The 26,611-nt window shown below is 45.3% G+C and overlaps 1 protein-coding gene across 4 annotated transcripts in view; it reads right to left on the bottom strand.

Annotated features, from left to right (window-relative positions):
* Positions 1-304: 304 nt before the first annotated feature.
* LOC111941258 (uncharacterized) overlaps positions 305-26,611 on the bottom strand; it is a 33,136-nt gene continuing 6,829 nt past the window's right edge. For 2 of the 4 annotated variants that reach the window (XR_002869923.2, XR_002869921.2), the window contains exons 3-4: positions 4,054-4,174; positions 1,132-3,972 (exon numbers count right to left, since the gene is read on the bottom strand). Coding sequence is in view for 2 of the 4 variants with exons in the window: in XM_086868346.1 (XP_086724472.1) it covers positions 3,871-3,972; positions 4,054-4,174; positions 9,645-9,724 (303 nt within the window). In the remaining 2 variants the exon portion in view is untranslated. Of the gene's footprint in view, positions 451-1,131; positions 3,973-4,053; positions 4,175-9,644; positions 9,725-26,611 lie in introns of those variants that run through there. The other 2 variants (XM_086868347.1, XM_086868346.1) reach the window with 2 other exon arrangements.

Below are 26,611 nucleotides of genomic sequence, written 5' to 3'. Positions count from 1 at the left end.
AATCTTGTTTATTGCATGCAAGTGCTATAAGCACATGTGAGAATAAATTACATGAAGGAAGGATAATCATATTAAAAGGAAATGATGTGAAATTAAAGTTAGAAATTACAAGTCAGTGCTTGCTGAGAAAAAAAAACAAAAACAAAACACCAACCAATCAAACAAAACAAAATTAAAAAAAAGAACGTGCCCCTGGGGAGTGAAGGAATGTGAAGGCAGGCTGGTGACCTGGCTATTCCCACACCCACTTGCTTTGGGTTTCATGCTTGGGAACAAACAATACTGGCAGAGTGCTAGGCAGATGAGACAAGAGCAAAACTATGACTTCTCTTTGGCCAGTACCAATGACATAATGTTGCTGCCACTCCTGTGTCTGCTGGTTTATGAAGCTGGCAGCTGGTGTCCACAAGGGAGGAGGAGGAGTTTCACAAAATCTTGAGTTGGGATGCTCTAAAATGACAAATAAATAAGGGAAGATAAGCACAGCTGGCCAGGGGCAGGGGGCAAGCAGACCCTGTTCATGCACCAAGGATCACACTGCACAGCACTTACATAATCTTATGTAAGATTACATAAACTAGATAGGAGTGGCTGCCATGTATAAATAGCACGTTTGAGGACACTTCAGAGAGGAGTCACTGATGGTAGTTATGGGGTTCAATAAAACAAAGGATTGAATGTAAGTGGAGCAGATATCCCACTGCACCAAAAAAGTGTATGTTTTCTAGGTTACCTGGAGTCTTGGCTCCCTCTAAGGAAACACTGGACTTGATGAGTTGAGTTAGTGTAAAACAAGGCACAATACAGCATAATAAGCACACTGTACAGTCAGAGATCTCAATCCAGAAGTTTTTTTATGTTTTTGCTTTCAATAAGCTACTGTGAGATTTTTGAGACTTTCAGGTTATTCATGAAAAGATGCAAAAGTGGTATAGAATACAATCTGGCTGGGATTGAATGACTCAGTACACACACACCAGCACTCCAAAAACCATCAAGCACTTAAGAACCAAGAATTAGAAGAGAGAGCCCTGTCCATCCACTTACGTTTCCCAGAAGATTTGTAATTGAACCTTAGAGTAATAGAGGTAAAGCTATGCAGCAAAAGTGAACCACAGAATCATAGAATTGTTAAGGTTGGAAAATATCTTTAATAACATTGAATCCAACTGTTAACTTCGCACTGCCAAGACCATCAAATTACACATTTACGTGTCTTTTAAATACATCGAAGGATGGTGACTTCTGGGCAGCCATTTTCAATGCTTGGCAACCCTTTCAGTGAAAAAATTTTACTAATATCCAATATAAACCTCCCTGGCTCAACTAAAGGCTGTTTTCACTTGTCCTGTCATTTGTTATTTGAGACCACAGAACAACCCTCACCTGGCTACAACCTCCTTTCATTTTCTCCAGGTAAAATATCCCAGCTCACTCAGTTGCTCCTCATGAGGCTTATGCTCCAGAACCTTCCCCAGCTCCATTGCCCTTTCCTGGACATGCTTCAACACATGAATGTCTTTCTTATGTAAGGTGTGCAACGTCAGGTGTATAAATCTGGGCACAGCATTCAAGGTGGGGCCTCACTCAGTGCCCAGTACAAGGGGGACAGTCACTGCCCCAGGGTCCTGATCCAAAACTCTTGCTGATACAGGCTAGGATTCCATTGTCCTCCTTGGCCACCTGAGCTCCCTGCTGGCTCATGTTCAGCCAGATGTTGACCAGCGCCCCACAGTCCTTTTCTGCTGGGCGGCTTTCCAGCCACTCCTCCCTTCACCATGTGAGGTTGTTGTGACCCAAGTGCAGCATCTGGCACTTGGCCTTGTTGAACCTCATACAATTGGCCTCAGCCCACCATTCCAGACTGTCCAGATCCCTCTGCAAAACCTTCCAGCAGATCAACACTCCCACCCAGGTTGGTGTCATTTGCAAACAGACTGCAGGTGCAGTCAGTCCCTTCATCCAGATCATCAATAAAGATTTTAAACAGAACTGACCCCAACACTGAACCCTGGGATACACCATTTTCCATTGAATTATAGGAGCTTCATTCTATTCCGTATCCCGCCTTTCAGCTCAACTACCCTGTGGACAGCCAATCTTAGTATTAAAGACTGAGGCAAAGAATACCTGAAGTAAGCTCGCACAAGAACTTACCTTCACTGGTGCCAAGTTCCCTGTCAGACCCAAAAAGGCTCAGGACCCTGTCATATTTGACATGTAGCTGGGTGCACTGTCTCTCTCAGTATTGTCCTCATCACCAGTGGGTGCTTTGAATGCAAAAGCAGCTGCAGATATCCCCAGCAGTCAATATTCATAGCTGGGCAAAGGCATTTCTGTATAGTTTAATGAAATTCAAATCAAGTCAAGGATCAGGATCTATATAAGGTATCAGTGGGCTAGTACAGGAAATAACAGCCAGGGTGACTTCTGTAAAAGGACAGCAAGACCACAACTGGATCTTCCACATAGTCCAACACACAAAAAAATTCCATTGGGAAATAAAGTGACATCACTTAATCCAGACAATCTGCTATCAGGAAACCTTCACCAGTTAATATATAACAGATAACAGATAAGTTATTTCTGTACCTCCTTCATGCACACACACGTGCACAGTGGAGCCACTGTCTGCCACTTGTGGGAAAGTAGTGCTGACTCTTGTGCCAGCTCCACATCTCCCGAGGCATGGATGGACAGAGGGCTGCAAAGAAAAAACCAGATCTGCTGCCCATTGTTTTCCCTTAATTTAAAAACATCAAAACTGTTGGTGGGAAATTTAGTTGTGCCCTGCCTATGTAGGCACAGTGAGGCAGGCAGGCATCTTCAGGACTACAAAGCAGTGAGCCAGATGCACAGCAGACAGTGCCCTGCAGCCTGGCACAGTCAGACCCCTTCTAGGGGCAGCACTGCTCCACACAGCAGCCGCAAGGAGAAGCAACGCCCAGTGTGTTGTCTCAGCTGCTTTGGAGGAACTGTATACAGGGTGTATATCTCCACAGTGCTTGGGTGCAATCAGCCCCACAGCAGGGTGTTTTAAGGCCAAAAGTGAGTAACACACCTCCCACAGGAAGCAGGGGTGTTTTCACCCAGCAATCTCTGGAGGGTCTTGTGAGGGAAAGTCAGTCTCCAGAGCAACAACACTCTTGTCCCTCTGCAGGCTGACAGGAAGCTGCACTGCCTCTATATGTTGAACTAGCACTGTGATGTCAAAACCCAGGCTTGGCCTCCTGGCTGAATGTTACATCCTGTGTGGCATCCTGCTGTACTGTAACAGGGCTACAGAACTTGGTCCCCTGCACTCAGAATGCTGGCTGCCAGGGCAGCAGCCCAGGCTTTTCAATAGAAATGCCAGAAGCTCAGGCTCCTTTGCCACCCTGCCTAGATATGGTGAGTTGATGGGATGGATGCTGCTGCCACCCTCAGTTTCTGCCTGCACCCATGTGTTGCTGCAGCTGCAGCCACTCTTCTTCTGACGAGATGAGGATGTCACTTGGTGGTGTCCTGAGTGTCACAGGGCTGATCCTCTGCGGATGGGTGTGAGCTTGGCCAGTTTTCAGACCACAGCCACATGTAATTAATTTCCATAGCAAGACTTGCAGGTATTGATGTCATCTACAAAGATGGGGAAACTAAAGCACAGGCATCAGGTAATCTGCCCAGCCATGCACTGGAGATGGAGAGATACAGTCTGGGCTGGAGCTGGGACTTCCCTGTTCTTCCCCCAGGCTGTATTGCTGCCAGCCCAGGTCTCCAAAATAGAGCTTGTAGTCAGTGGCTGCTGGAGCTCTTAGGGATGGGGTGGGGTGTCTGTCTGAGGATGCAGGAGGAAAAGTGCCACATGTCAGCACTACAAGAGTACTCGCTGCCTCAAAGGCAGACAGAGGAGTATTCAAGGAACCTTGAGAGAGCCACATGTCCAATCACATAGTAGATCATCAGGACCATAAAAGCAGAAAATAACTGGAAACACTGAGAAATAAAAAAGATCTGAGTGGGCAAAAAGCTGAGTGTTAGGATGCAATGGGTTTGGGCCTTCAGGCTTACCATTACCTTTTTGCAGGTTCCCTTCAGCTCTAGCCACTGCATCAGCAGTGCTGCCCACAGATCAGTTTGTGAAACTGATGCAACGAGATATGAAGTACTGCAACTGCATATCCTCTGCTGAAGGTGCCTGTTAGAATACAGGAACAAAAAAAGAGAGAAACTCAAAGAAAGCCAGACATGTTGCTTCATGGAGTTCAGTCTTGTCTGGAAAGATCCAGATCAGACCTGGTGCATTCCTGCTTGCTGGAAGGAGGCAACAGGCAGCAGTTACACTCACCCTAACTGCCCATTCAGGACAGAAACGTGGAAGGCCTGAGAACAGACTTTTAGCCCTGAGCTCGTACTTCCCATAGCCACACAACCCCAAATCTGCCTACCTGGGGTCCCAGTAACCTGTATTTTACCTGCAGACACAGCTCCTGACTCAGACCAGCCTGGAAACCCCACAAGAGAGGGTCCCCACATTGGGATTTTAGTCGGGGGATTGGACCCTTCATCCCCACTGAGCAATGCACAGCTTCCCAGGGTAGAAAAGAGGTCTACATTGCACCACAACGAGAAGCTCTTCTGCCTTCTCCCCGAAAATGGTGCTTGCACCCAGGTATCTGAAAATCTTTGCTACCATGGGTAAAACAGTCCTTGAGGGTCCTTTTCTGAGGGAATTTTGTTGTGCTCTTGTTAAAACCAATATTTAGTTGCTGTCTTTTTCCTAAAATAGGCTGTTTTCATTGGTCTTCCTCCAAAGCATCTTTAGGAGGAAGTTCTGCTTTTATCATATGAGCAAAGCAAGTACATATGGCTCCAGTTCAGCCAAAAAAAAAGGTCAGATGAAGATGACTGTTTCCCTGCCAACCTTGTGATGTTTCAGCCAGGATTTGATGCAGCCTGATTGATATGTCAAAATAAAATTCTCCTATGAGCTGGCCACACTCCTGAATGCTAGCTTAAATCTCACAATAGGACAGTGATTCTCCTGGAAGTCCAAAACTGCTGCCTGTGCTCTGCCACTCTCTGCAAAAACCCCTTTGCCCCCAAACCTTCTGACATCAGTCTCTCCATGCCAGAGTTGGACAGGCAGCCATAGAGGGACTGCCCAAAACACAGTTTGGCTTTCTTTGTGCTGCGTGTAACTGCAGCTGTATCTTTCTCTCATCTCTGTAACACCTCATACAGCTTTTTAGTCTTTTTTTCCCCTACCTTTATCCTGTTGGTGTTTTTCTTTCCCTTGGAGATGCAGCAACCATGTCCAGCCAGAGCCTTTTGCCTTTATACATGTGGTATCAGCAGTTGTGCATCCTCATTAAGTGCTTCAGCAAACTGTTAAGGCAGTGATGAATTCCTGTGAGCTGGACTAGGGCTCCTGCCAGCCCTGCTGGGGGCTCATGGTGTGCTCCTGAACAAACCACTCATCCCCCATCAGCTGCCTTGCAGACCCTGGACATGAGCTGCCTTTGCTGGGCATAGACAAGCCCACATCCAAGTGTGCACTGCGCACGGACTTGTACTTGAAAAGGAAAAAGCCTTTTCCAGCCCCAGATATAGGCTGAAGTCTAACTCCCGGTCCCAGTCTGCAGCTCCATCCCTCTCATCATCCCAGCAGGTTGACTGCAATGCTGGTGAGTCTCCATAGTGCCTTGCCCAGAGCCCACTAGCCCTGATTTGGACATAGATACTGTTCTTAAAGGCATCTGTAAACATATTTTTCCACTTTCTACTGCATTTTTTTTGGGGGGGGTTTCTGCAGCACCCAGGAGGCTGGTACTTGGAAACCTCTAGCCTCTGCAGGGTACAGTGGGAAGTACTGTACATGGAGGTATCCCTGATCCCATATTCCCCTCCAGAGATCTGGTCTCAGTGGAAAGGAGGATGGCAGAAAACCCACACCTTCCAAAATAATCTATATTTGCTACATCCTTTATCACATCTGTTTATAGTCCCCCAGGGTGTTTTGGTTCCTGTTTGTCCTAATTTTATTTGTCCAGAAACAAGGTGCAAGGAAGTAGCAGGGAGAGGTAAGGAGACAGGGAGAAAAGAGTAATCTTTGCTCTTTTCCTCCACAGCACCTGCCTCCAATTCCAGGTATCTCCAAGGCCATCTCTCCAGGTAGAGAGGCCACCTAGCACTCAACATACAAAGGTATTCTTGTTTTTATCCTTTCCATGGATGAGGACTCCCAACAGGTGCCCTCATGTGACACCCCCTGCCTCAGCCACCTCCCAGACATCTCTGGTCCGCATGCATGAGCAGTATGAGATAATATCTTTCATGTCTTGTGCTGATGATGTAGGGGTTTATATCTCTCCTTGTCTATTCTGTGTGTCCAGGAACAGCCTGCCAACCATCTGAAGGGGAAGAAGTTTCCCAGACATACTGCAGGGATGCAAACGAGTTGTTTGCACAAATAAGTGTTTGTGCCTGTCCTTTTTCAGAGTAATTCCTTTTATTAACCATACCACTTTTCCAGTTTGCCAAGATCATTATCATTATTCCTGTGCTTCAGGGCAGTGCATCCTAGTCCATCATCATCCATAGATGTCAGAAGCATATGCTACAGTCCAGCATTCAGGCCAACAATAAAAACACTAATTGGGACCAGCCTAAGAAAAAATAACTAATAATAATAAATCAAGAACTTCTGGAGTTTGTTTGGAATATCATGTCAGTGTGGCCAGAAGTCACTGTCATCAGATGAAATCTTCCAACAAAATTTGTACTCACCTTCTAGTAATCTCATTTAAACCATGCTCTGGAAAGCCTCACAGAAGAAAGTATAAAAAGCCTGTGCCAAGAGACGTGCCAGGTGTCCTGCTCCACAGGAGGCGATGTCAGCACCACCTCTTACCTCCTTTCAGGAGAAATCAGGTTTTTATAGTGCAATCTGCTGTGCAGGTGTCATAATGCACTTTTGAGTCTTCTGTTACATTTCCTGCCTCCATCAAATTTTCAGTGGTAATTACAAATAGTTCTGGGACTGACTGAGTCAACTCTTGCATTGTTAGAAAATTAATTTTGTCAGGTCATGACAACCTGTCAGTGTCTCACAGCTGTGCATTCTTCTCCTCCCCTTGGCTCATTGGTTGCTATTACAGTTTAACAACTAGCACAAAATTCAGCCTACACCTCAAAATTCAGCCTGCAAATACAGAATTAACCATTTTAGCCCTTCCAGTGTCAAAAGTTTCTGCCTGATTTTCCACTTTGAGTCTCACAGGCAGCTATTACTATATGTATTTACTGGGACTATATCTGCTTGTGCTCTTACACCGAAACCTTGCATGGAGTAAAAATTGGGAAAAAACACAAAAAATAAACAGAAATAGTTTCCACTCTTTTCTTTAAAATTCACTTTCTCTATTGAAAATATACTTTTAATGATCAACAACAAACTGGGTTTTTTTTCTTGGCATGCCCATGACCCCCTAAGTTGCACAGAAAGCACACATTTAAGTTTTAGATCTACTTGAGGCATTCCACAATGAAACAGCCTCAAAGAAGTGATACCCACCTGATTATATTCTCTGAACATACACTTCATTTGCAAACTCTGCTTGCATGAAGGTGCAGGTTATAAGTGCCAGATATGTTTCAGTTGTCACTACCTCCCCATTTCCATTCATTTGGCTCCTGCTTGATTCAAACTGCCCACTGCAAACAAGGCAACTTTGCAGGAAGTTCAGCTGTGTGGCTTTGCTTATGAGGATGCCTCACACTGGCAATACAGCAAGGACTGGGTGCTGTGAAACACAGATTTTGGTCTTTACAAGAAACATGTGTTTGGGAAGAGGCATTAACTTAAAATACTCACCCACAATACTCAAATGCATGAATGTCCTGCTGATACTTTTTCCTTCAGACAAGCTGCAAGCATAAGCTTCATTAATTAGTCTTCCTGCATTGGTGCTCACAAAGCTGGCAACACAATCAGGGCAAGAGCAGCATAAACACCACACTGCTGCACTTCTGGCAGGGAAGGCACTGCGTGCAATGTGCATTTAATGGAGCAGGTCAGGATGTGAACACCAGGGTCAATGGATAGCTTTGGGATTTGCCAGACAGTCAAAAGCACTTCAAATGCATAGTACCACCAAAGTACTAAAGTGAGGATGGGCACTTATTTTCGGCAGGTCACCACCATCACACTCAGCAGAATTCTCCTTAGCCAGTGGACAGAATAGTTCATATGCCCCTCTTTCTTCTATCCAGTTGTATTGGGTTTGCATGGCAGGACTTTGGTAGCAAGGTGTGACTTCTGTGAGGGGATGACAGAAGTTTCCCCTGTGTCTGGGGATGGAGCCAAAGCCAGCCAGTTCCAAGAGAGGGTTGCCACAGGCCAAGTCCAGCCCCATTAGCAAAGAGGGTAGTGCTTCTGGGATAATAAATTATAGAAGGGGGAAAAACTGCTGCACAACAGCAGCTGAAGAGAGGAGTGAGAATATGTGAGAAGGACAGTTCTGAAGACACCAAGGTCAGTGTAGAAGAGGAAGGAGATGCTCCAGAAGCCAGAGCAGAGACTCTCCTGGTGGAGCCCATGGTGAAGATTGTGGTGAGGCAGGAAGTTCCCAGTAGCCCATGGAGGTCCACAGTGGAGCACATATCCCCCTGCAGCCTGTGGAGAACCCCATGGAAGAGCAGATGTTTGCCCAAAAGAGGCTGTAACCCTACGGGAAGCTGTTTTTTACTTTCTCTAACAAGGAGTAGCACTAGCATGGAAAGGCTATGGGACCCTAAGTGCCCATCATGCAAAAGCCCTTCGAAGGATGCTTTTCCCCCAGACTCCCCACCACCACAGGCAGCAAGGTCCATCCTCAAAGTTCAGTCTGCAGGTGAGTTCTGTGATGCATCCTGGTGAACCTGGCACTTGCCCATTTCAAGGGGCTTTGGTGCAATTCCTCTCAACTTTGAAGTTTGTCAGTGCTTCTTTGAAAAGGAATGATATGTTAAAGCAACAGAAAAGCTTTGAGCTTTAAAATAGCTCCATGTTTTGCCTCAAAAAACTCTTCCTGAAACAATTAAGTGGTCTTCTGTTGTTAGTAACAAAGCAGTGGAGGTGATGCATTTAAAAAATTATGCCTCATTTACAAAGTCTTTATCCAATGAAACTGCACTTTTTTGAGCCACTCATCTTTCAGAGGAAGTGGTTTTAAAACACAGTTCACTTCTTGCACTGTCTGGGACCCCACTCAAAGCCAGATGTTTGGGCAGATTGTGACCCTTGGGCACTGCTGAAGTCTACCTAAAAACACTCTCTGCGTTTGGAAAGATGCTGCACAATCAAGGCCATCCACCTGAGAAAGAAGCAGTTTTATTTCTTTTAAAACATTCAAAGCATTGTCTCCAGAGTGTCCAGCCACTTACCTTCTGTTGGTAAGTGGTGAGTGGCTTCTTGGAAGGCAGGACTCTCTCCCAACCCCCCCACCACTGTGCAGCCCATGTTCTCCTGAGATGCCAGCCAGCAATCACTCCCTACCATCCAGATCAACTACACAGTCTTGTTTAACTCCAGCAACAAGGATTTAACCCAAGGATTTAAGCTAGACAATGCAGACAGATGTGGTCTTAGCTGATCATTTTTCTGAAAAGTTCTCCCTGGGACTTACAATTTTGTAAACAATTCTTCCAGAAAAATGGTTTGGTCAGAAGCATGCAGAGCAGAAACACATGTCCAAAACCCGTTCAGCTGTAAAATAATAGAGAATCTCAGAACTTTCTTTTACTTATGCAAGGCACTGCTTTGTTACCTCAGACTGTACCAGTAGGATGAGGAGGTTTACAAGGAATTCGTCACTGGAGGATAAAGATCTGTTGCTACATTGGGCAGACATATTCAGGCAACTACATGAAAACATAGGGATGGTGTAACCGTGGGTGATGACAACAATCTCTTGCACCATTAGCATGAAGTGGGGCTTGTAAAAGAGAAGAGGAAGGGACTTGCTTTCCTTAATTTTTTTTGGTAAAAAAATAGTACAAATAATACAAATAATACAAGTAATACAAGTAATACAAGTAATACAAATAGAGGTCAGCACGGATCATAGAAGGAAGATGAGAAATGCTCGCCACCTTGACTTTAACTTGGGGAGTTTCTACTGAGTAAAAGGGGATGATGATGAAAAGCATCCCAAACTGAGTTTCACCTATTCTTTCAATTGCATGCCTTGTTTACCCAATGCCCAGTTTTGTACATTGCACAGGTTTTGTGGTTCTATAATGAAAAAGCTTATTCTGATTGCAAATTTTTGTCATGATTGGCACCTTTCCTTCTCATTGAAGTGGGCTTCCCCTGCACCCTTAAACATATAATACCAAGAAGGATATTTAATTTCTACCAAAAGAAAAGGTGCTGGGTACCTCCACACAGACCCCACCAACGGGCCTAGCACTACAGGCAACTCCAGCATCACTCCAGCACTCATCCCTGGTGGACCACTGCTCCACTGACAGAAGTGGAGGGGATCATCTGCAAGGACCAATCCTGGCACTGTTCTCTTTCCCTGATGCATAAGGCCATTAGGACTCAGCAGCTGGCCTGAAGGCAACAAAAAGCATTGTCCTTTATTGGCATCATCGGCCTTTGGCAGGTGCAAAAACGTTAAGCATAGTTTAAAAAAAGAGAAAGAAGTTGGCTTCAGGTGTCTTCAGCTGCTGAGATGCCACTCCCAATGAGGGGGTACTCACCCATTGAAACCTCTTGCACAAAGGCTCCTACAGAAGATAGAGCTCCTCACCACGTGGCAGGGCAGCTATTTCTTTCCTAAAAAGAAGCCATGGTGTGAGCAGACCTTTGGGTTGACTTATTTTGCCCCAACCCAGGCAGCAGGAGAACCAACAAGAGAAAAGTGGTGTGCAACCACCTCCAGCAGCACAAGGCTTAGGGCCTTCACTTTTGCAACCTGAGGGTCTCAGCTTCTCCATCAGTTAGATAGATTCCTTCACTGTTGTTGTTAATTTCTCTTGTTTTCTTGAGGGTTTTTGTTTGTTTTGGTTTTTACCTCTCTGCTATAGGGTTTTCAGATCTCCACAGTGAAGTGAATTTCATCTGGGTGGTCAATAGCTGGTTTTCCTCCTGCAGACCCAGGCAGACCATCCTGCATCACACCCCACATTTGCTGGATCATATGGGTTTGGATTTATAAATTAGCTTTCACACTAAACCTTTGGTGTTGCAATCATGTGGAGAGGGGAAAGCTGGACAGGTGCAAACTCATCTCATGCTGCATTTGGAGGACTTAAATTGATTTTTCATCTGCTTCTGCACCTTAGTGGCAGGGAGAGGTCCCTGAATGTGTTCCATACTGCAGCTGGCTAGGCAGTACCAGGAATCCAGCCTTTTTCTGGATGACAACTGACAATGGCTAAGCCAGCCAGTAATGAAAAGATTATTTCCACAGGTGCCTCTCCATTGCAACAGCAGCCCCAAGGTTCTACAGAAACACACAGAAATATGTTTAATTGCAAAGGTGCCCCCTACTCGTGGCTCCAGTACCACCACAATCCTGTTCTGACCTGCTGAGGCATCATTGCATGCACCTGTCTGCAACAACCCCGGGGCATCACTGGCAATAATAAGACCTCGAGGTAGCAGGACCACTGGTCTGCTCAGCATGGCCCTTTCTGTGTTCCTATCTCAGCTAAAGAATTGCTGCAGACTTCTATAGCTCCCTTTGAAACCTCCCCATTTTTCAGAACTCCTGGGGATGAAGAAGCCACAAATAGTTTTCTAGTGAAAATAATATGTCTGTTCCCTGTTTGCATTTAGTATTCCCCATTTAATACCCTTAGTCCATGACAGTATAGAAAATACCTGTTTCCTGCTGAAGATCACATCAAAGACCTAAGTAAAACCAAAAATATTAACTGATTACCTCCATCTTCTGAAGTCAGAGTAAGCAATTTTCCATCCTTGAGCTCTTTTTCACTCACGCCATATGATTCTGAGTTTATGGAGCCTTTCTCATTGTTATCTTCTGCTTGTCAGAGATTATGATCGCACATTCAAGAGCCTTAATCAAAGAGCAAGCCTGCCTAACATGAACTCTGCACCAGTTGCTAATGAAACCAGCTTTTCATTTGACTTGTACTAGATTTAGTTTGTGAATGCCATTTTCCTTCTCTTTCGCAATCAAACTGGATTTCCAGGTGAGGAATGCCCCTTGCTCTGATGTAGTGCAAGAGGAGATAAGTTCAAAAAGCCCTTTATGGCCTCTCTCCAGCCAGTACCATGCTTAATTTTGCACTTCCCCTCATGTAAATTTGATTACACATATGCACCCACATATACATATGTTATATGAACACACGCACTAGCATAGGCATGATCAGATGAGGAGGTGGACTGATCTCCTGTGAGGTGCCCCCCCACCCAGCGAGGCACTGATTTAGTTTCAGATAAACATTGATAAAGTGAGAGGTGTGGTCCTTTAAAGCCCGGGAAGAGTGGATTCCATCCCCATCTGCCTAGGGGGATGAGCCCAGGAAGAATTGCCCCACCCTGGACCATCATGCAGTGGCCTCATGGAGTGGCAGCCCAAGGAGTTCAGATTGGGCTTGAGCCCCTGGGGTTTCTCCCTTGCTATGTTCCTATTAGACCCCAACCTTAAACTCCACCCTGGTTCTGTCCCACCACCCTGCCTCTGTTCGGGGCTCTCTGTCTCTGGATCTAAGCTGAGTTTATTCCTGTGTTAAAGAAATGATTTCCTGAGCAGAAATCCATCTCGCGGAGTCCCATGCTGGTCACTGGTAAACTGTAGCCTCCCTGGACATGATCCTGCAGCCCTGAACACTACAATCCCCAGCTGAGGAGCCCCAGTTCTCCTAAGCCTGAAACTTTGCAGGAAGGCATCACAGACCTGGAGACATCACAGCCCCATGTCCCAGGCCTGGTGGGGGTTATCCAAAGAACTTGGTGGGGTTTACTGGGAGTACATTTTGCTGTGGTGAAAATGAGAGCACATGACCCAGAAAGGCTGGTCCAAAACCCCAGAGGCTGTCTGGGGATGTCCCTCTTGTGGTTCCAAGGACCCTGGGGAAAATGTCCATCCAACAGAGCCACAGTTTTGTCTGCCAAACCCCAGGTGCAGCCAGCTACCAACAAGTGGAGCAGGCTGCTCCCCAGTCTGAGAGACCTGTCCCCAGAATCAGTGACTGAAGGATGCCCTGGTGGACAGGTGTGTCAGCACTACCCTAAAGCCCTCAGAAAAAGGCTTCTTTAATACTTGAGCTGACTTCGCAGGCTGTCAATCACAAAATATTTTGGTAGTGTTAAAGCCAAAACAAGAGTAAGGGGAAGAAAGATCAACCTTACTTCTCTTCAGGTCTGTGCCTTTCTGTGGCTTATACAAAATCCTCTGGTACCTCATCACATTTTATTTCACTGATGATGGCTTCCATGTAAGGTGGGGCACAATGTAAAAAGGATCTAAAAATTTATTATTGACCTGACAGTGGAAGAAGTAAATAATGAACAAATTGTTATCAAGGAGCTTTTAAAGTAAAGGAAAAATAAATGTTTCATTGCAGGTGAAGGTGCATTGAGGGACAATTCTTTCTGCTGATAAATGATAGCCAGTTGATAGACCACTGACAAAAGCCTTGTTCAGTCCAATGTCCTGTCTCTGGGATTTTCCTACAGTGCTGGTACAGTGGTATTTGTGGCACATACCAGCACACACTGGAAAACCCATGTGTGCGGACAGACATGCAAGGAGGTACACCTATGCACAGGACATGTGCTGCTGGGCCAAGGAGGCTCCGTGCCCAAAAACTCTGTGCCAGGTCTTGTTGTCAAACTGGGACTTTTTTTATGTCAATACCTGGACAAAGTGTTTTGCCTGCAGCAGGGGCTTTTCTGAGCATGATCATCAGGATGTGCAGACTGGAGACTACATTAAAGAAAACATCCCAAATAAGCTTGCTATATCAGAAAAAAAATGTTGAACTGGACCTGTTTTGCTGAGTCAGGATGATGTAAAGGTGCTTGAGAGGAATAAATGCTCCCAGTTCTGAGTCATCTGATAAAATCACATCCTTTGACTACCTCTCAACTCTGCTGATATGAATGACTTATACTCAGTAGTTTGCAGTTTGCCAAGTTCAGGAAAGCTCTTGGGAATACACAGATTGCCTGGTAGATGGGTGTGTGCTGCACACTGTTTCTGTGGATTTACATAAGCTCTCCTTCTGATCTCACTCGTTGACAAAGGAGGAGTGCCACAGCACTGAGAATAAAGCTGAGCCAGTAAAAATGGTGTATGAACAAAGCCAGATACCTCAGATTTTGCAAGGTCCAGGTAGCACAAAAATTTTCTACTGGGGCACCTTTTTCAGATCTGAGGCATTGCCCTAGGAATTGCTACTTCTTGTAAGAGTAAACTCAGCCTACAGATACAGCAAGTTCCCTAAGAGCCAAGGTACAGGCTAGCAAAACTCTTGGGTTGGTGGAGAGCAGGTAGAGGCTGGGGAGCCATCCTGCTTGCCCTCATCCAGTGCCCAAGAGGCTCCTTTGCCCCTCAAAGGCACATGGGTGACATTGTCACCCCAATAGCAGTCATAGGCAAAGCACTGATGGTGGCAACTGCATCTGCTCTGGCAGGGCTTGTGGATTTGTGTATTCAAGTGTAAGAAAGGGACAGGGATGAGGGAGGGCATCTGTGTCACTAACTGTGTTCTATTCAGTTTGTGCCAGACTAGTCTTTTGATCATCTAGTGTGAATTTGACAGCCACTTTTAGCTGAAAAAGCTACACTGGCTTTTAGCATCCTATTTTGTTCCACGGGGAGTGCTCATTACAAGGTTTCTGGGTCAGAATGACCTGCTGGCTTTAGGATCAGGCATCTTAACTGCAGTGGGAAGGCACCCAGCAGAGCACCTCCTTGGGCTCTGTGAGAGCCGAGACCCTTGACCCCTCATTCTCAGGGCATTAGCCAGACACTCCTCTTGCTTCTTAGGATGAAAGTGAAGCAGAATCCCAGCTCTTGGGACTTAATAACCACCTATAATAATGACAACTAATGCTACAAAATAGGAAAACAATCATCAGGTTAAGCTGAGAATGTCACTAATGGATATTTTTCCAGCCCTGCTTCAAAGCACAATGATGGGCTTTCAGCAGAGCGATTAGAACAATGTCTACAGTGGAAATATCTCATATGAACCAAATCCTTCTGGGTGGTTGGGCTGTAAATTTTCCTCATGTTTAAGGTTCAAAGGATGTGAAAAGGGTTCAAAAATTTGAGGAAATTTGCACATTTTCAAAAAATAACCTCTGGCTCTTCTTAAGAGTGACAACTCAGGAAATATGGTGCTATGTCATGCCAGACAGGTGACCTTACCTAAAATTGGTTGTCCAGAGGAAACAGACAAAACTGCTTCTTCCTTGTCTCTCTGTCCCTGAATATTGCTGTTCTACATCCCCATGAAAAAGACAGCCCTTCAAGTATCCCCATAACTAAGGGAGGTTTGGGGCCTGCTCACCTTACAGGAGGTGGAAGGCACTGACTGGACAACCCAGACTCCTGGGATCACCTTGTGGTGCTGGGGTGCTGTGCTGCACTGTGTCCTGGTGCTGCCTCAGAATCAGGTAGAGACCTGCTAATGCCTAGTAAGGAACAGATAAATTTGAAGAGAGCAACATTTTCTGGAGGACAAAGTGAGAGAGCACTGTACTGCAATGTTAATCCTAGCAGCAGAGGGACTCTAAAGTAGTGTCCTTGATTCTGGCTGAGGCAACCAGGGTTTTTGTTTGTGGTGACAGCTGTGCAAGCCTCCTGAGTGCAGGTCAGCCCTCAGCTGGGTCCCACTCACAGGCAGCTACTCTGAACCTGAAACAAGCCCCAAACCCTGAGCACTCAGCCCAAGCCATGCCACCTCTGAAGCTACAAGATCAGATAAACAGAAGAGCAGGGTGAAATGCAGCATATGGATTTAGGAGCAAATTCTGAAGTTCCCTAAAGCTTGGGAAGATTTGGTACAAGATACTTTTCTTGGCTTTCTTCTCTTCTTCACTAGTAATACCTCCTCCACCTAAAAGCAGGCCAAGCATTTGTATGGATTCAGGTGTCATATTCACAAAAAATCCCCTCACTGCAACGACATAGACCTGCAAGGATCCTCTGTCTTTAGCAAGCACAGTGGAAATCCAAAGAAGCTTCCTGACTCTGCCTCAGTACCTTGCACTAGCAATAAACTGCTGCAATCATATCTCTTCTCAGGAGGAAATAAGGTTTATCTCTCAGCTTCGAGGGAATCACGAAAATGCACTTCAAAGGAGTGACTGGTTTGTAAGTGCTGTGTTTTAATTGCAGAAGAGCAGCCTGTCCAAATGAATCCACATTCAAGGACATTCTGCAGCTCTTCCCTGCCCATGAGTCTATGTACTGAAGACAGCATACTCAGGTAAAATAGCACAGCTTCTGTGCTGCACACAGAGTGCTGAAAGTGCTGGGCTTGTTACTTGTCATGGTGGCAAGTTCAGTAATTCTATCTACCCCAAAAGGAATGAGCAACATAATATTTTCTAATTTTGAAGTGAGTCTGATATTGGTTAGAGGCTATAAAACAAAGACTGAGTCACCTCTACTTACAAAGTCCTGTTGTCAACTTTATGTCTTGAGCACAAAATCCAAATTACTAAAACCCCCTGCCCAGACTGCAAGAATTTAAAATGTCACCAATTCATCCAAGTAAAAAAGCTCCATTGACTGCAAGAGGCTTCCTTTTCAAGGGTCAGACCAGTAAGTAAACTAATATTTGCATGTGATAGTTGGCAGCTTGGGTACAAAGAAGATATAAGGCATGAAGAAATAGGCACTTCCTCTTCCCAAAGTCTCCTGTCTGTACTCCAGCAACTAAGCTTTGCTACAAAATAAGAAAGAAATCAAATTGCTCCTGGATTTGATTCCTGTACCAGAGCCTCAGGTAAATTGGAATATAAGTCCAGCACTAACCATCCAAAAAATGCCCACAGATTTGTTATATATATATATTGCATCTAATACAGTTCTAGTTTTGCATTATGGAAATCACATCAAGTTAGGTCCTACTCAGTAGAGATCTTTCTAGAGATAGGCGTAAGAAAGGAAGTTCCAATACATATTTCTAATATTTTTTCCAATCTTTGCTCATTTTGTTTGTGTTAACAGAGTATACAGCAACGAAACAGGTGATATTAACATATCAAATATAGAACACACTTTTTCCTTTGCTTTTCTGGTAAGGATTCTTAGTTTCTGGAAGCAATCCTGTTCTACTCAAGCTACCATATCCATGCTAGCTGATAGAGAGGGATGAGCAATTCCAGATCAAATACAGACAAATTAAACATCATGTTTTATTGCCGAAAATAGGAGAGGGTTTCTGGCCATCTGCCAGAAGGTTTAGCTGGACATTTCTTATTTCAAAACCCTGATCTTTTATCATTGTTCAAATTTCCACCTTGGTATACAATTTGGAGAGGTGGCTATTTCTCATCATGAGCAAATCTCTTAATTGTGACAAATAATTAGGAAAAAAAATGAAGAAGAAGAAATCAGGAAAAAGTGAATCTCCTCCTGAAAGTGGGGAAACAGACTTTGTATGATAAAATGGGAAGACATTTTGAACTGCAGGAAAGTGGTGAGTTTTCTCAAAAATATGATTCAGAGCAACTTTTCATGGTGTCTGTATTTAGTGGACACTTATTTCTATCTGTGTCAATAAATAATTTGAGCTTCAACTTCTTCAAGCCTGGGCCTGGCTCTCCTGGGAGAAAACTGCATGCAACTCAAACACTGCTCTTTTGCTTCTATTTCGATCCTGAGGGCCCAACATAGACAGGCCATGGGGACAAAGGGCAGATGTATTTTGAGTGAAATGGGAGCTAGAAACTCAAAGTTTACACTGTCATGAGTGAATGGTTTAGGTAATTTAACAAATCATCATCAGCAAAAGCAGGTTTATTATAAATGTCTAAAATCACAACAAAATTCAATGGCAGGCTCCACTTTAATATTTACTGCCTACATGAAGCACACAAAGGAAAATTGTATTAGAATAGTTTTAGAAGTACTTATACAGAGGCTAGGGATGCAAAAGTGTAAGAGGGGTTCCCTTCTGTTGAGTAACACGGTTTGGTGAAGACTCCCTTTCTTTCTAAACTCTTGATGAAGCCTAGGTATGGCTGTGCCCAAACTTAGCCCCAACACAGTTTATAGCTAAAGGATTTAACATCCCTTAATCATTGACCAATTTAATACTTACAAAATTATTCAATAGGGTGTACTGTAACCATAGCAGTAAAACTGAGATGGAGACATTCAGGCTACACTTGCTATATAGGCTGTAAGGTATGTAAATCAATTCACATATGCACGCACAGAAAAACATAGATTTTTTTGTATGTGCCTGTTTAAAAATCCCCCTCAAGTTCAGTAAAATATGTCAAATGCCTTTGCATTTCTCAATGGTCAAAGGACTGACCCTCGAGGAGGCAGGGGTATCATCCCAGTCCCTTGGGCAACATTTGACAACAGTTCCCAGAGTCTCACGTGTGAGAGCTGGTGAGCTCCAAGAGGCATCCCACTCAGAAAGTGTGGTGTGAGCATGGCACCAGGTGCCCACCAAAGCCACTCTATCATTCCCCTCCTCAAGTGAACAGGGGAGAAAGCTTCATCAATTGAGAAAAGGACAGGAAGAGATTACTCATCAGTCACCAATATGGACAAAACTTAGGAAAACTACTTGAATATATTAGTAATAAAAATCAGAATAGGAGAATCAGAAGTTTAAAAAAATCTTGAAAACAGATTATCCATACCTCTCCCTCCTTCTCAGACTTAACTTTATTCTCTTATTTATTAATCTCTACCTCCTGCCCCACATTGGTGCAGGGAGACAGGGAATGGTGAGTTCATTGTTTACTATTTCTGCCACTGCTTCCTCCTCAGGGAGCAGAGCCCTACCCCTGCTACACAGTGGCATCCCTCCCATGAGAGACAGTCCTCCATTGGCTTCTCCAGTGTGAGAACTTCCCATGGGCTGCAGTTTTTCATTAACTGCTCCACCAGTGGCTCCCTCATGGATTCTGCCAGCAAACCTATTCTAGCATTGGCTCCTCTCTCCATGGATCTGCAGGTCCCTGTCAGGAACCTTCTTCAGTGTGGGCTTCCCACCACAGGCCTGTGGTGCTTTTTTCAACATCCACCTTTTCCAGCAGGGGTTCCTCCATAGGCTGCAAGTGGATCTCTGCTCCACTGTGGTCCTCCTTGAGCTGCAGGTGAACATCCTTCCTCACCATGGTCTGCACTACAGACTGCAGAGGAACCTCAGCTCTGGTGCCTGGAGCACCTCCTGCCCTTCCTTCTCCACTCACCTTGGCGTCTGCAGAGCTGTTCCTCTTATATATGCTCACTCTACTCTTCTTTGGCTACAGTTGTTCCTGTGCAATAACATTTTTTCTCCTTAAATATGCTATCATAGAGGTGCTACCATATCACTGAAGGACTTGGTCTTGGCCATTGGCAGGTCCATCTTGGAGCCAGCTGATATTAGCTGTGTTGGACATAGAGGAAGCTTCCACCAGGTTGTCAGAGAAGTCATTCCTATAGCCCTTCTGTCACCATAACCTTGCCACACAAACTCAATGCAGACAGAGATGCTGGTCACAGCCCACTGTGGTCCAAGAGACTGAAAGTGCTTCACTCAAGATCACTGTTCATGGGTTAGACAATATGCTTACGCCATCCTGGTCACTATCGGGGAATTTTTACTGGGATTTTCCTCAAAAAAAGTCCAATAACAATAATATTGTTCCACTTTGGCTGGTATTTAGACAAAAAGAAGGGTTTAAGGCTATTCATTAGAAAACTGGAGCTCATTAGACAACAGAAGTTCCTGGGAACAAAGAGTTCTTTTGATAAGCTCAAGGGTAACTTAACTGCCCATTAATCAAGGCCAAGGCTAACAAAAATTCCTTGACCATGGAGTGGTCAAGGCAGGGAGTTAAGTGGGGATGTGCACTACGGCATACACTCAGTTATACGCAGTCTTGAAGTGTGCTGATCCAAGGATGGTAAGTGTTTTATTTCAGGACCAAATAGACAAAGGCATCAGATTAGGCATTTTCTTAAGCACCTTTCAATGAGAGCGCATTCCAACAAATACCATTTGCCTAATAAAGACTTGAGCTCTTGTCTTAAGGCATTGCAAGTGTTTTGGGTTTAATTTAGGGAAAAAGGGATTTCATCTGTGCTAAAAAAGAAAAAGAAAATTAATAAGCACTGGGTTGTTTCTACAGGTTCCTGAATGGCTGTTTATTGTATGGAGGCTGCAGAAATAAGAGCCTTGAGAAGGTGTTAGATAGATGCCCAGTGCTTCTCAAGACAGATGCTCAAGCTAATGTACATCAGCTGATTCCCAACCTATACAGGTGTGTTAGTTTGGCACAGCCTGGTTTTTGGTAGCGGGTAGTGCCACAGAAGTGGCTTCTGTGAGAAGCTGCTGGAAGCTTGTCATGTCTGACAGAGCCAATCTGTGATGGCTCTGAAGATGACATGCTGCTGGCCCAGTTAGAATGATGACATATTTCAGAAGAAAATCAAAACAGCGCAAGTGCAGTTTTTCCCCAGAGGTAGCGAAGCGCCACCACCGGAGGCCATCCCCAGTGTGGCACGTGGCGATGTGCCACCAGGGCCACCACCATCTCGGCACGGCCTGTGGAGAGCCTTGCCTGCCTGGCGGCCCCTGGCCAACCACACTGCGGGCAGAGGGCCGGGACAGCAGCTCCCCCTTCCCAATACCCTGCATGAAGAGAGATGTTAAATACGCCGGCACCGCGGTGGCCTCCACTGCCCCCGTGATAGCAGTGGGGCTGCCTGGCCAGCAGGAAGCACGGTGAGCAATTCCCCAACTCAGAACCTAGATGAGATCAACCTCTCAGCTCCGTGGGATCCTGCAAGACTCTCTGGATTAGTGGAACTTGTTGGCAATGGTACCTCCAAACAGCAGTTTTCCTTCTAGTCAGAGAAGAGGAGGAAGGGAGGACACGTGAGGGAAAACAAGGCAATACCAAGGTCAGTGGAAAAGAAAGAGAAGGAGGAGGTGCTGCAAGTGTTGGAGCTGAGATTTCTCTGCAGGCAATGAGGCAGGTGAGGACTATGGTGAAACAAACTATCACCCTGTAGTGCATTAAGTCCAGAGGGGACACAGAGATCTACTCACAGCCCATGGGAAAAGTGCTCATGCTGGAGCAGGTGGATGCCAGAGAAAGCTGTGTTCTAGTGGGAGACCTGAACAGAGAGAGAGAGCTGCTGCTTCCAGAGACAGAGAGAGCCCAGAGAGCCCTTGCTTCCAATCTAGAGCAGCCTATCCTTGAAAGGCTGCAGCCTGTGGATGAGTGACCCACACCACAACAGTTATCGAAAGACTGTTTGCCTGTGGGAGGGACCCCACGGCGTTACAGAAATTCCCTCTCCCTGGGTGAAAAAGATCTCGAGAAATGAACTGACCAAACCCCTATGACCTGTCTTCCTGCACAGTCTGTGTGAGGGAGGGGCTGGGGGGCAAAAGGTGTTTTAAAGGCTTATTTTTACTGCTTGTTATCTTCCTCTGACTCTGTTAATAATAAATTTACTTTCTACTTTAAAATTTGAACCTGTTTTTCCATTAGAGTGTTTTTTTCTCTCAATCCTTATCTCAATTCATAAGGCCTTGATTAATCTTTTTTCCTCTCCTCTGCCAAACTGTAGCAAGAAAAGGTGAGTGAATGATTCTCATGGGTGCCCAGCATTTGGCCAGTGTCAAACCATGACAATGGGAGACAAAAGCAACATGAGCCAGCTACAATAAGAGGTACACACACACACAAAAAGGCAGGGTACATGCAGTTCAGAAGCTTTTCCTTCTGCTCTGACCAAAAACTCACAAAAGGCCAGTGACCAGTCAATGTAAATTAAGACAGAAGTCCTCCTGGAAGCACCATCTTTGTTTGGAGTCAAGAAACAATGGGTGATTGGTGTCAACAGCCATTGAGTGGGTGGGTGTGGTCCAAAGACAAAGACTGTACTCCCAGGTATTGCAGATGTCAGCCCAGCCCTGAGTGCCCTCATATTCTTGTCCTCTCCAATTCACCTGCCTTAACAAACATCCTTTGACCTCCCTCAGCCAGCCAACCACTAGCCTCGCTCTTAAGAGAAACAAGCCTAAGCTGGGCCCAGACCAAAACCCAACAACCAAACTCTGGCTTTCTGTTTGCTCCCTGTCCTGGCCACCAGCTGCCAAGTGATGTGTGTTTGCAGTGACTTACCAGTTTCAGCACTTTACTGAATTGCAGCCTAAAACCAGTGTCCCAAACCTCATGGTGCAAGCTGGCTTCCAAAGAGGTACAGGGCAGTAGAAACCTGGTTACTATCTGCCTGTGACTTCATTTTCTGCAGAAGCAAAGTTTTCAAGTGACAGCATTTGGGGATGGCTTTGGACTTCTCACTGGACCATTTTCTTTTTGCACACAACCCTCCCCCCAGAATAAACCAGTTTGTTGCAATGACAGCATACTTTCTGTAAGAGTCTGATGAAAAAATCTGGGCCTTTATTTCAATACTGAAAAGAGAAATGAGTCAAGGGAGCCCTTAATCTTGTTAAGAGCTCAGAGAACTCTGAAACATTAATTGGCCTGTCTAGACCAACTCTGTGTCTGGACACTGTTATTGTAGCCTCTGCTGCAACTATTGAAATTAGAGTTTCGGACCACACACACACAAATTTAATTTATTTTCTTTACATTGCATACCCTATTTCCTGCTTACAGCCTCTTTTCTTTTCGTTTTTAACAAAAAAGAACATGCTTCTCCATTTTAATTGGTATTTGTATTCCTAAGTTTCTGTGCTTTGTAGCTGCTGGGAAAAAAAAAGCTAGGGCTGTGATTGCTTTAGAAGGAAAATACATAAACATGATGCTAAAGAGTAAACTCAAGACTGAAAGTGCTTGTCTTGCACAGATGTCACTGTGCAATACAACCTCAAGGGAAGGGCCCTACTGAGCTCCACATCAAGGTTCAAGTTTACATCTCAAATTCGGGTAAAATCTGAAGAAAATCTCCAGATTTAAAAAAAAAAACAACTTCTGACTGAGACAGGATTTCTCCCAGACCACAGTCAAGGGGGGACTCTTATCTGGAGGAGAGAACACCTCATCTATCCCTGTACACTGGTGCTTGCCTGGTGCAGTGCTGCAACACTAGTGGGAAAAGCTAGGATTTATCAGAAAGCAGATGACCAAGAAGAAAGCCACCAACCCATGTGGACTGTCCAGGTGTCCCTCTGCAGAAACCCCCACTGCTCCAACACAACTCACAGATCCCAAACATGGGGTAGTCAAGGAAGAAATTGTTGCAGCACAGCACCTGTGCCAGGTACAGGTGCCCAGCCCATTTGTCTCTGGTAGCAGGCAGCAGCAGTGCACTCATGCAAAGGCATCTCTCATGAGGCATGGGGTGCCCAAAGGCTATTAATGAGTATCACACTTCTCAGAAATGTCTCATAAGTCATTTTGGAGTTGCCATGAGAGGAAATTGCATGGCAATAAAGTAGAATTATTTAGCTCCTGATAGTTAACTAGAAAGGTGTAAACATTAACTATCATTGAGAATCATGTGATGTATACAGATGTGTTCAGGTTCCTCTCTCAGCTCAGCACTGTTTCGGTTTTCTTCATACGGAGGTTTCTGGAGATGTACTGTCTCAAGGGATCCTGTGGGATGTGACAGCACACTGAGGGAGAGTTAGCCGTCCAGCACAGGAAAGAAAAGCAGCAGCTATGCCTCCCTTTATCTTTAAGCACTGTCACATCCTTTCCCCTACAGCAGTTCAGGGAGTTGGTATGACAGCACTGGCTGCAGTAGCGTTCACCTTTTCAGCAGAGCAGAAAATAAAAGGAAGATCCACACATTCCCCTGAGTCCTCACTAGGCATATGACCAAACTTCACTGGGAGGGCAATGGTCCACATGTGGCATAGCCAAGTAACTTGAAAACCTCTTCTGGTTGGAGGCTGAGGTGCAGCCTGGCTGTAGAGAGGATGGAAAAGGACCTACTGCTCCTCTGTAGCACACAGAAAAGCCAAGGCTGGGCCTTCTCCTCATGCCCTGCTGGTGACTAGGAAAAGATTCCCTCGTACTCCTGACAGAAATAGACAAAATAGCCAAAGTGGAGCTGACAGATGCCTGAAGTGCATCACTGGCACTCATGTGACCTGAACTCAGTCATACATTTGGGTACCATCTGTCAGTGGTCACCCTGGTCATATAGACAGACACACAAACCACTCATATATGTTAGCCAAACAGCTGTGAAATCCTTATGAAACAGGTGATACCTGCCACCAGCAGGGATGTGACATTTACAGCATCTCTTCTACCCAGATGTAGCAGTGGTTTGAGATGTCTGATGGATAAGTCTGACTAGAGGGGAGGAGGCTCCTCTGTCCTGGGGCTCTGGCTGTGTGGTTCCTCAAGCCTTGCTGTCATTGCATGAATCACAGCCACCTCCAAGCTTGTGGAAGGGGCAAGAGTGCATGGCTCATGTTTCAGCTAGTTTTGTTTCTTCCTGTCTGCTCTAGGGCACCTCAGCCCTATTTTTCAAATGCTTTATTACAGATGCCTTCAAGGACCCTAAGTTCTTCTTGGATGTGGTGTCCATCTTCCTACTCATCCCTGCATATTTTCACATCCAAAAATGTAATTGCTTTGAAAAATGTCAGCTGGACAACTTCTGCAGTGTAAACATGGGCTCTTCAGCATTATTTGTTTAGGCACAGAAATGCAATTGCATGTGCGCTTTTGGAAACTGAAGCTTGGGCACACCTCTCTCTAGTGAACATCATGATTCTGTTAAACAACCATATAGGAAATCATAGATTACGTTTTTTAAACTTGACTCCACACCCACACACAACCATACCCTGACCTGAGCAACAAGAAATGAACTGTTCCTGGTTGTGGGTAAGAAAATGAGAAGTGATGGTTTATGGATGCACTGCATTTGCAAGGCAAGGTTTTCATGGAGGGGTGGGGAGGGGCAGTCTACAGAGGTGGCTTCTGTGAGAAGCTTCTAGAAGCTTACCACCTGTCCAATGGAGCCAGTGCCAGGCAGGTCCAAAATGGAGCCACCACTGGTCAAGGCAAGCCCATCAGCCATGGAGGTAGCTCCTCTGGAGTAACAGAAGAGGAAGAAGTTACTGTGTAGGAAAGGAGAGCCAGGGAGAGGAGTGAGAATATACAAGAGATGCAACTTTGCAGACACCAACATCAGTTGGAGAGGAAGGAAGAGATGTTCAAGAGACCTGAACACCATGGTGAGGCTGTTCTCCTGTAGCCCACAAAAGTCCATAGCAAAGCAGAGATCCACCTGCAGCCCCTGGAGAAATCCAGGCTAGAGAAGGGGAAGAGTGAGAGGAGTCCTCACCCTGCAGAGGAAGGAGCAGCAGAAACAATGTGTGATGAACTAACTGCAGTCTTCTCCAACTCCCTGCATTTCTTGGGGATGAGGTAGAGAAATTGGCCAGGAAAAAGGGAGAGATGGGGTGGAAGGTGATTCTTTAGCATTTAGTTTTATTTCTTATTACCCTACTCTGATTTCATTGGTAATAAGATTGAGGATCATACCCATGATGGTAATCAGTGAGTGATCTCTTCCCATACTTATCTCAATGCACAAGAATTCTCTCCTCTGTCCAGCTGAAAAGCAGAATGACAGAGCAGCTTTGAAGAGCACCTGGTGTCCAGTCAGGACCAACCCACCACAAGAGGCAACCATACAGCTGCATTTTAAGAGACTCGTCAACTCCCCAACCTAGGAAGAGCCAAGGGTGCAAGGACAGAAAACAGTGCTGAGGCAGTGGTCTAGTTTTCTGACATCCACCTTGTGGGAGGGATGTGATGCTGTCCCACGGATGACATAAAGGCCTTGAGACACCTCGGGATGCAGGCTCAAAGCTACTCTGCCTTTCCCCTTCCATTGATTTTCCTCCATGCTGCTGACAGCTTCTTTACTACACTGCTACAATGTCTCCAGACATCAGGTCACCCATTTCAGGGTTGCAAGTGGAGCATGAAAGTGAGAGCTCTGCATGGAGTCCTGTGAGAGGTAACACTTGCTCTTCAGAAGCCGGTGAAGATGACCCATTGCCTCACATCCATTCTAGTTTTTGGAGCACAGAGGACCTTAGAGGCACTAAGTTTAGGGACCCTGGTGCTAAATTTGTCTCTGCAGTGGTCCAGGGATGTATAAAACAGGAAAGAGGGTGTATGTGAGCCCCACACCTTCCCAATAAGGCTACAAACAACTCTCAGTTGTATAAACCACATAATGTGTTTTTAAATCAGGCCTGACAAATGCATCACTGCTGAAGGTCAAATTCTGTGTGGCTTATGCATCTGGGTCCCTCAGCCTGCAGGTAGTGCAGGAATGCATAGTTTTGTGAGGCAGATTCAGATACTACAGAAATGTAGTATTTTACTTCCAGAAGAAAAGATGCAGAGGATGGTGAGAAGAAAAAAAACAAACTAGGAGAGGTCAGGAACTAAGAAAAATACAAG

This window comes from Cyanistes caeruleus, chromosome Z, assembly GCF_971803275.1.
Source record: "Cyanistes caeruleus chromosome Z, bCyaCae1.hap1.1, whole genome shotgun sequence".
NCBI lineage: Eukaryota > Metazoa > Chordata > Aves > Passeriformes > Paridae > Cyanistes > Cyanistes caeruleus.
Note: the sequence above shows the minus strand (reverse complement) of the source record. Positions and strands in the feature narration are given on the sequence as shown.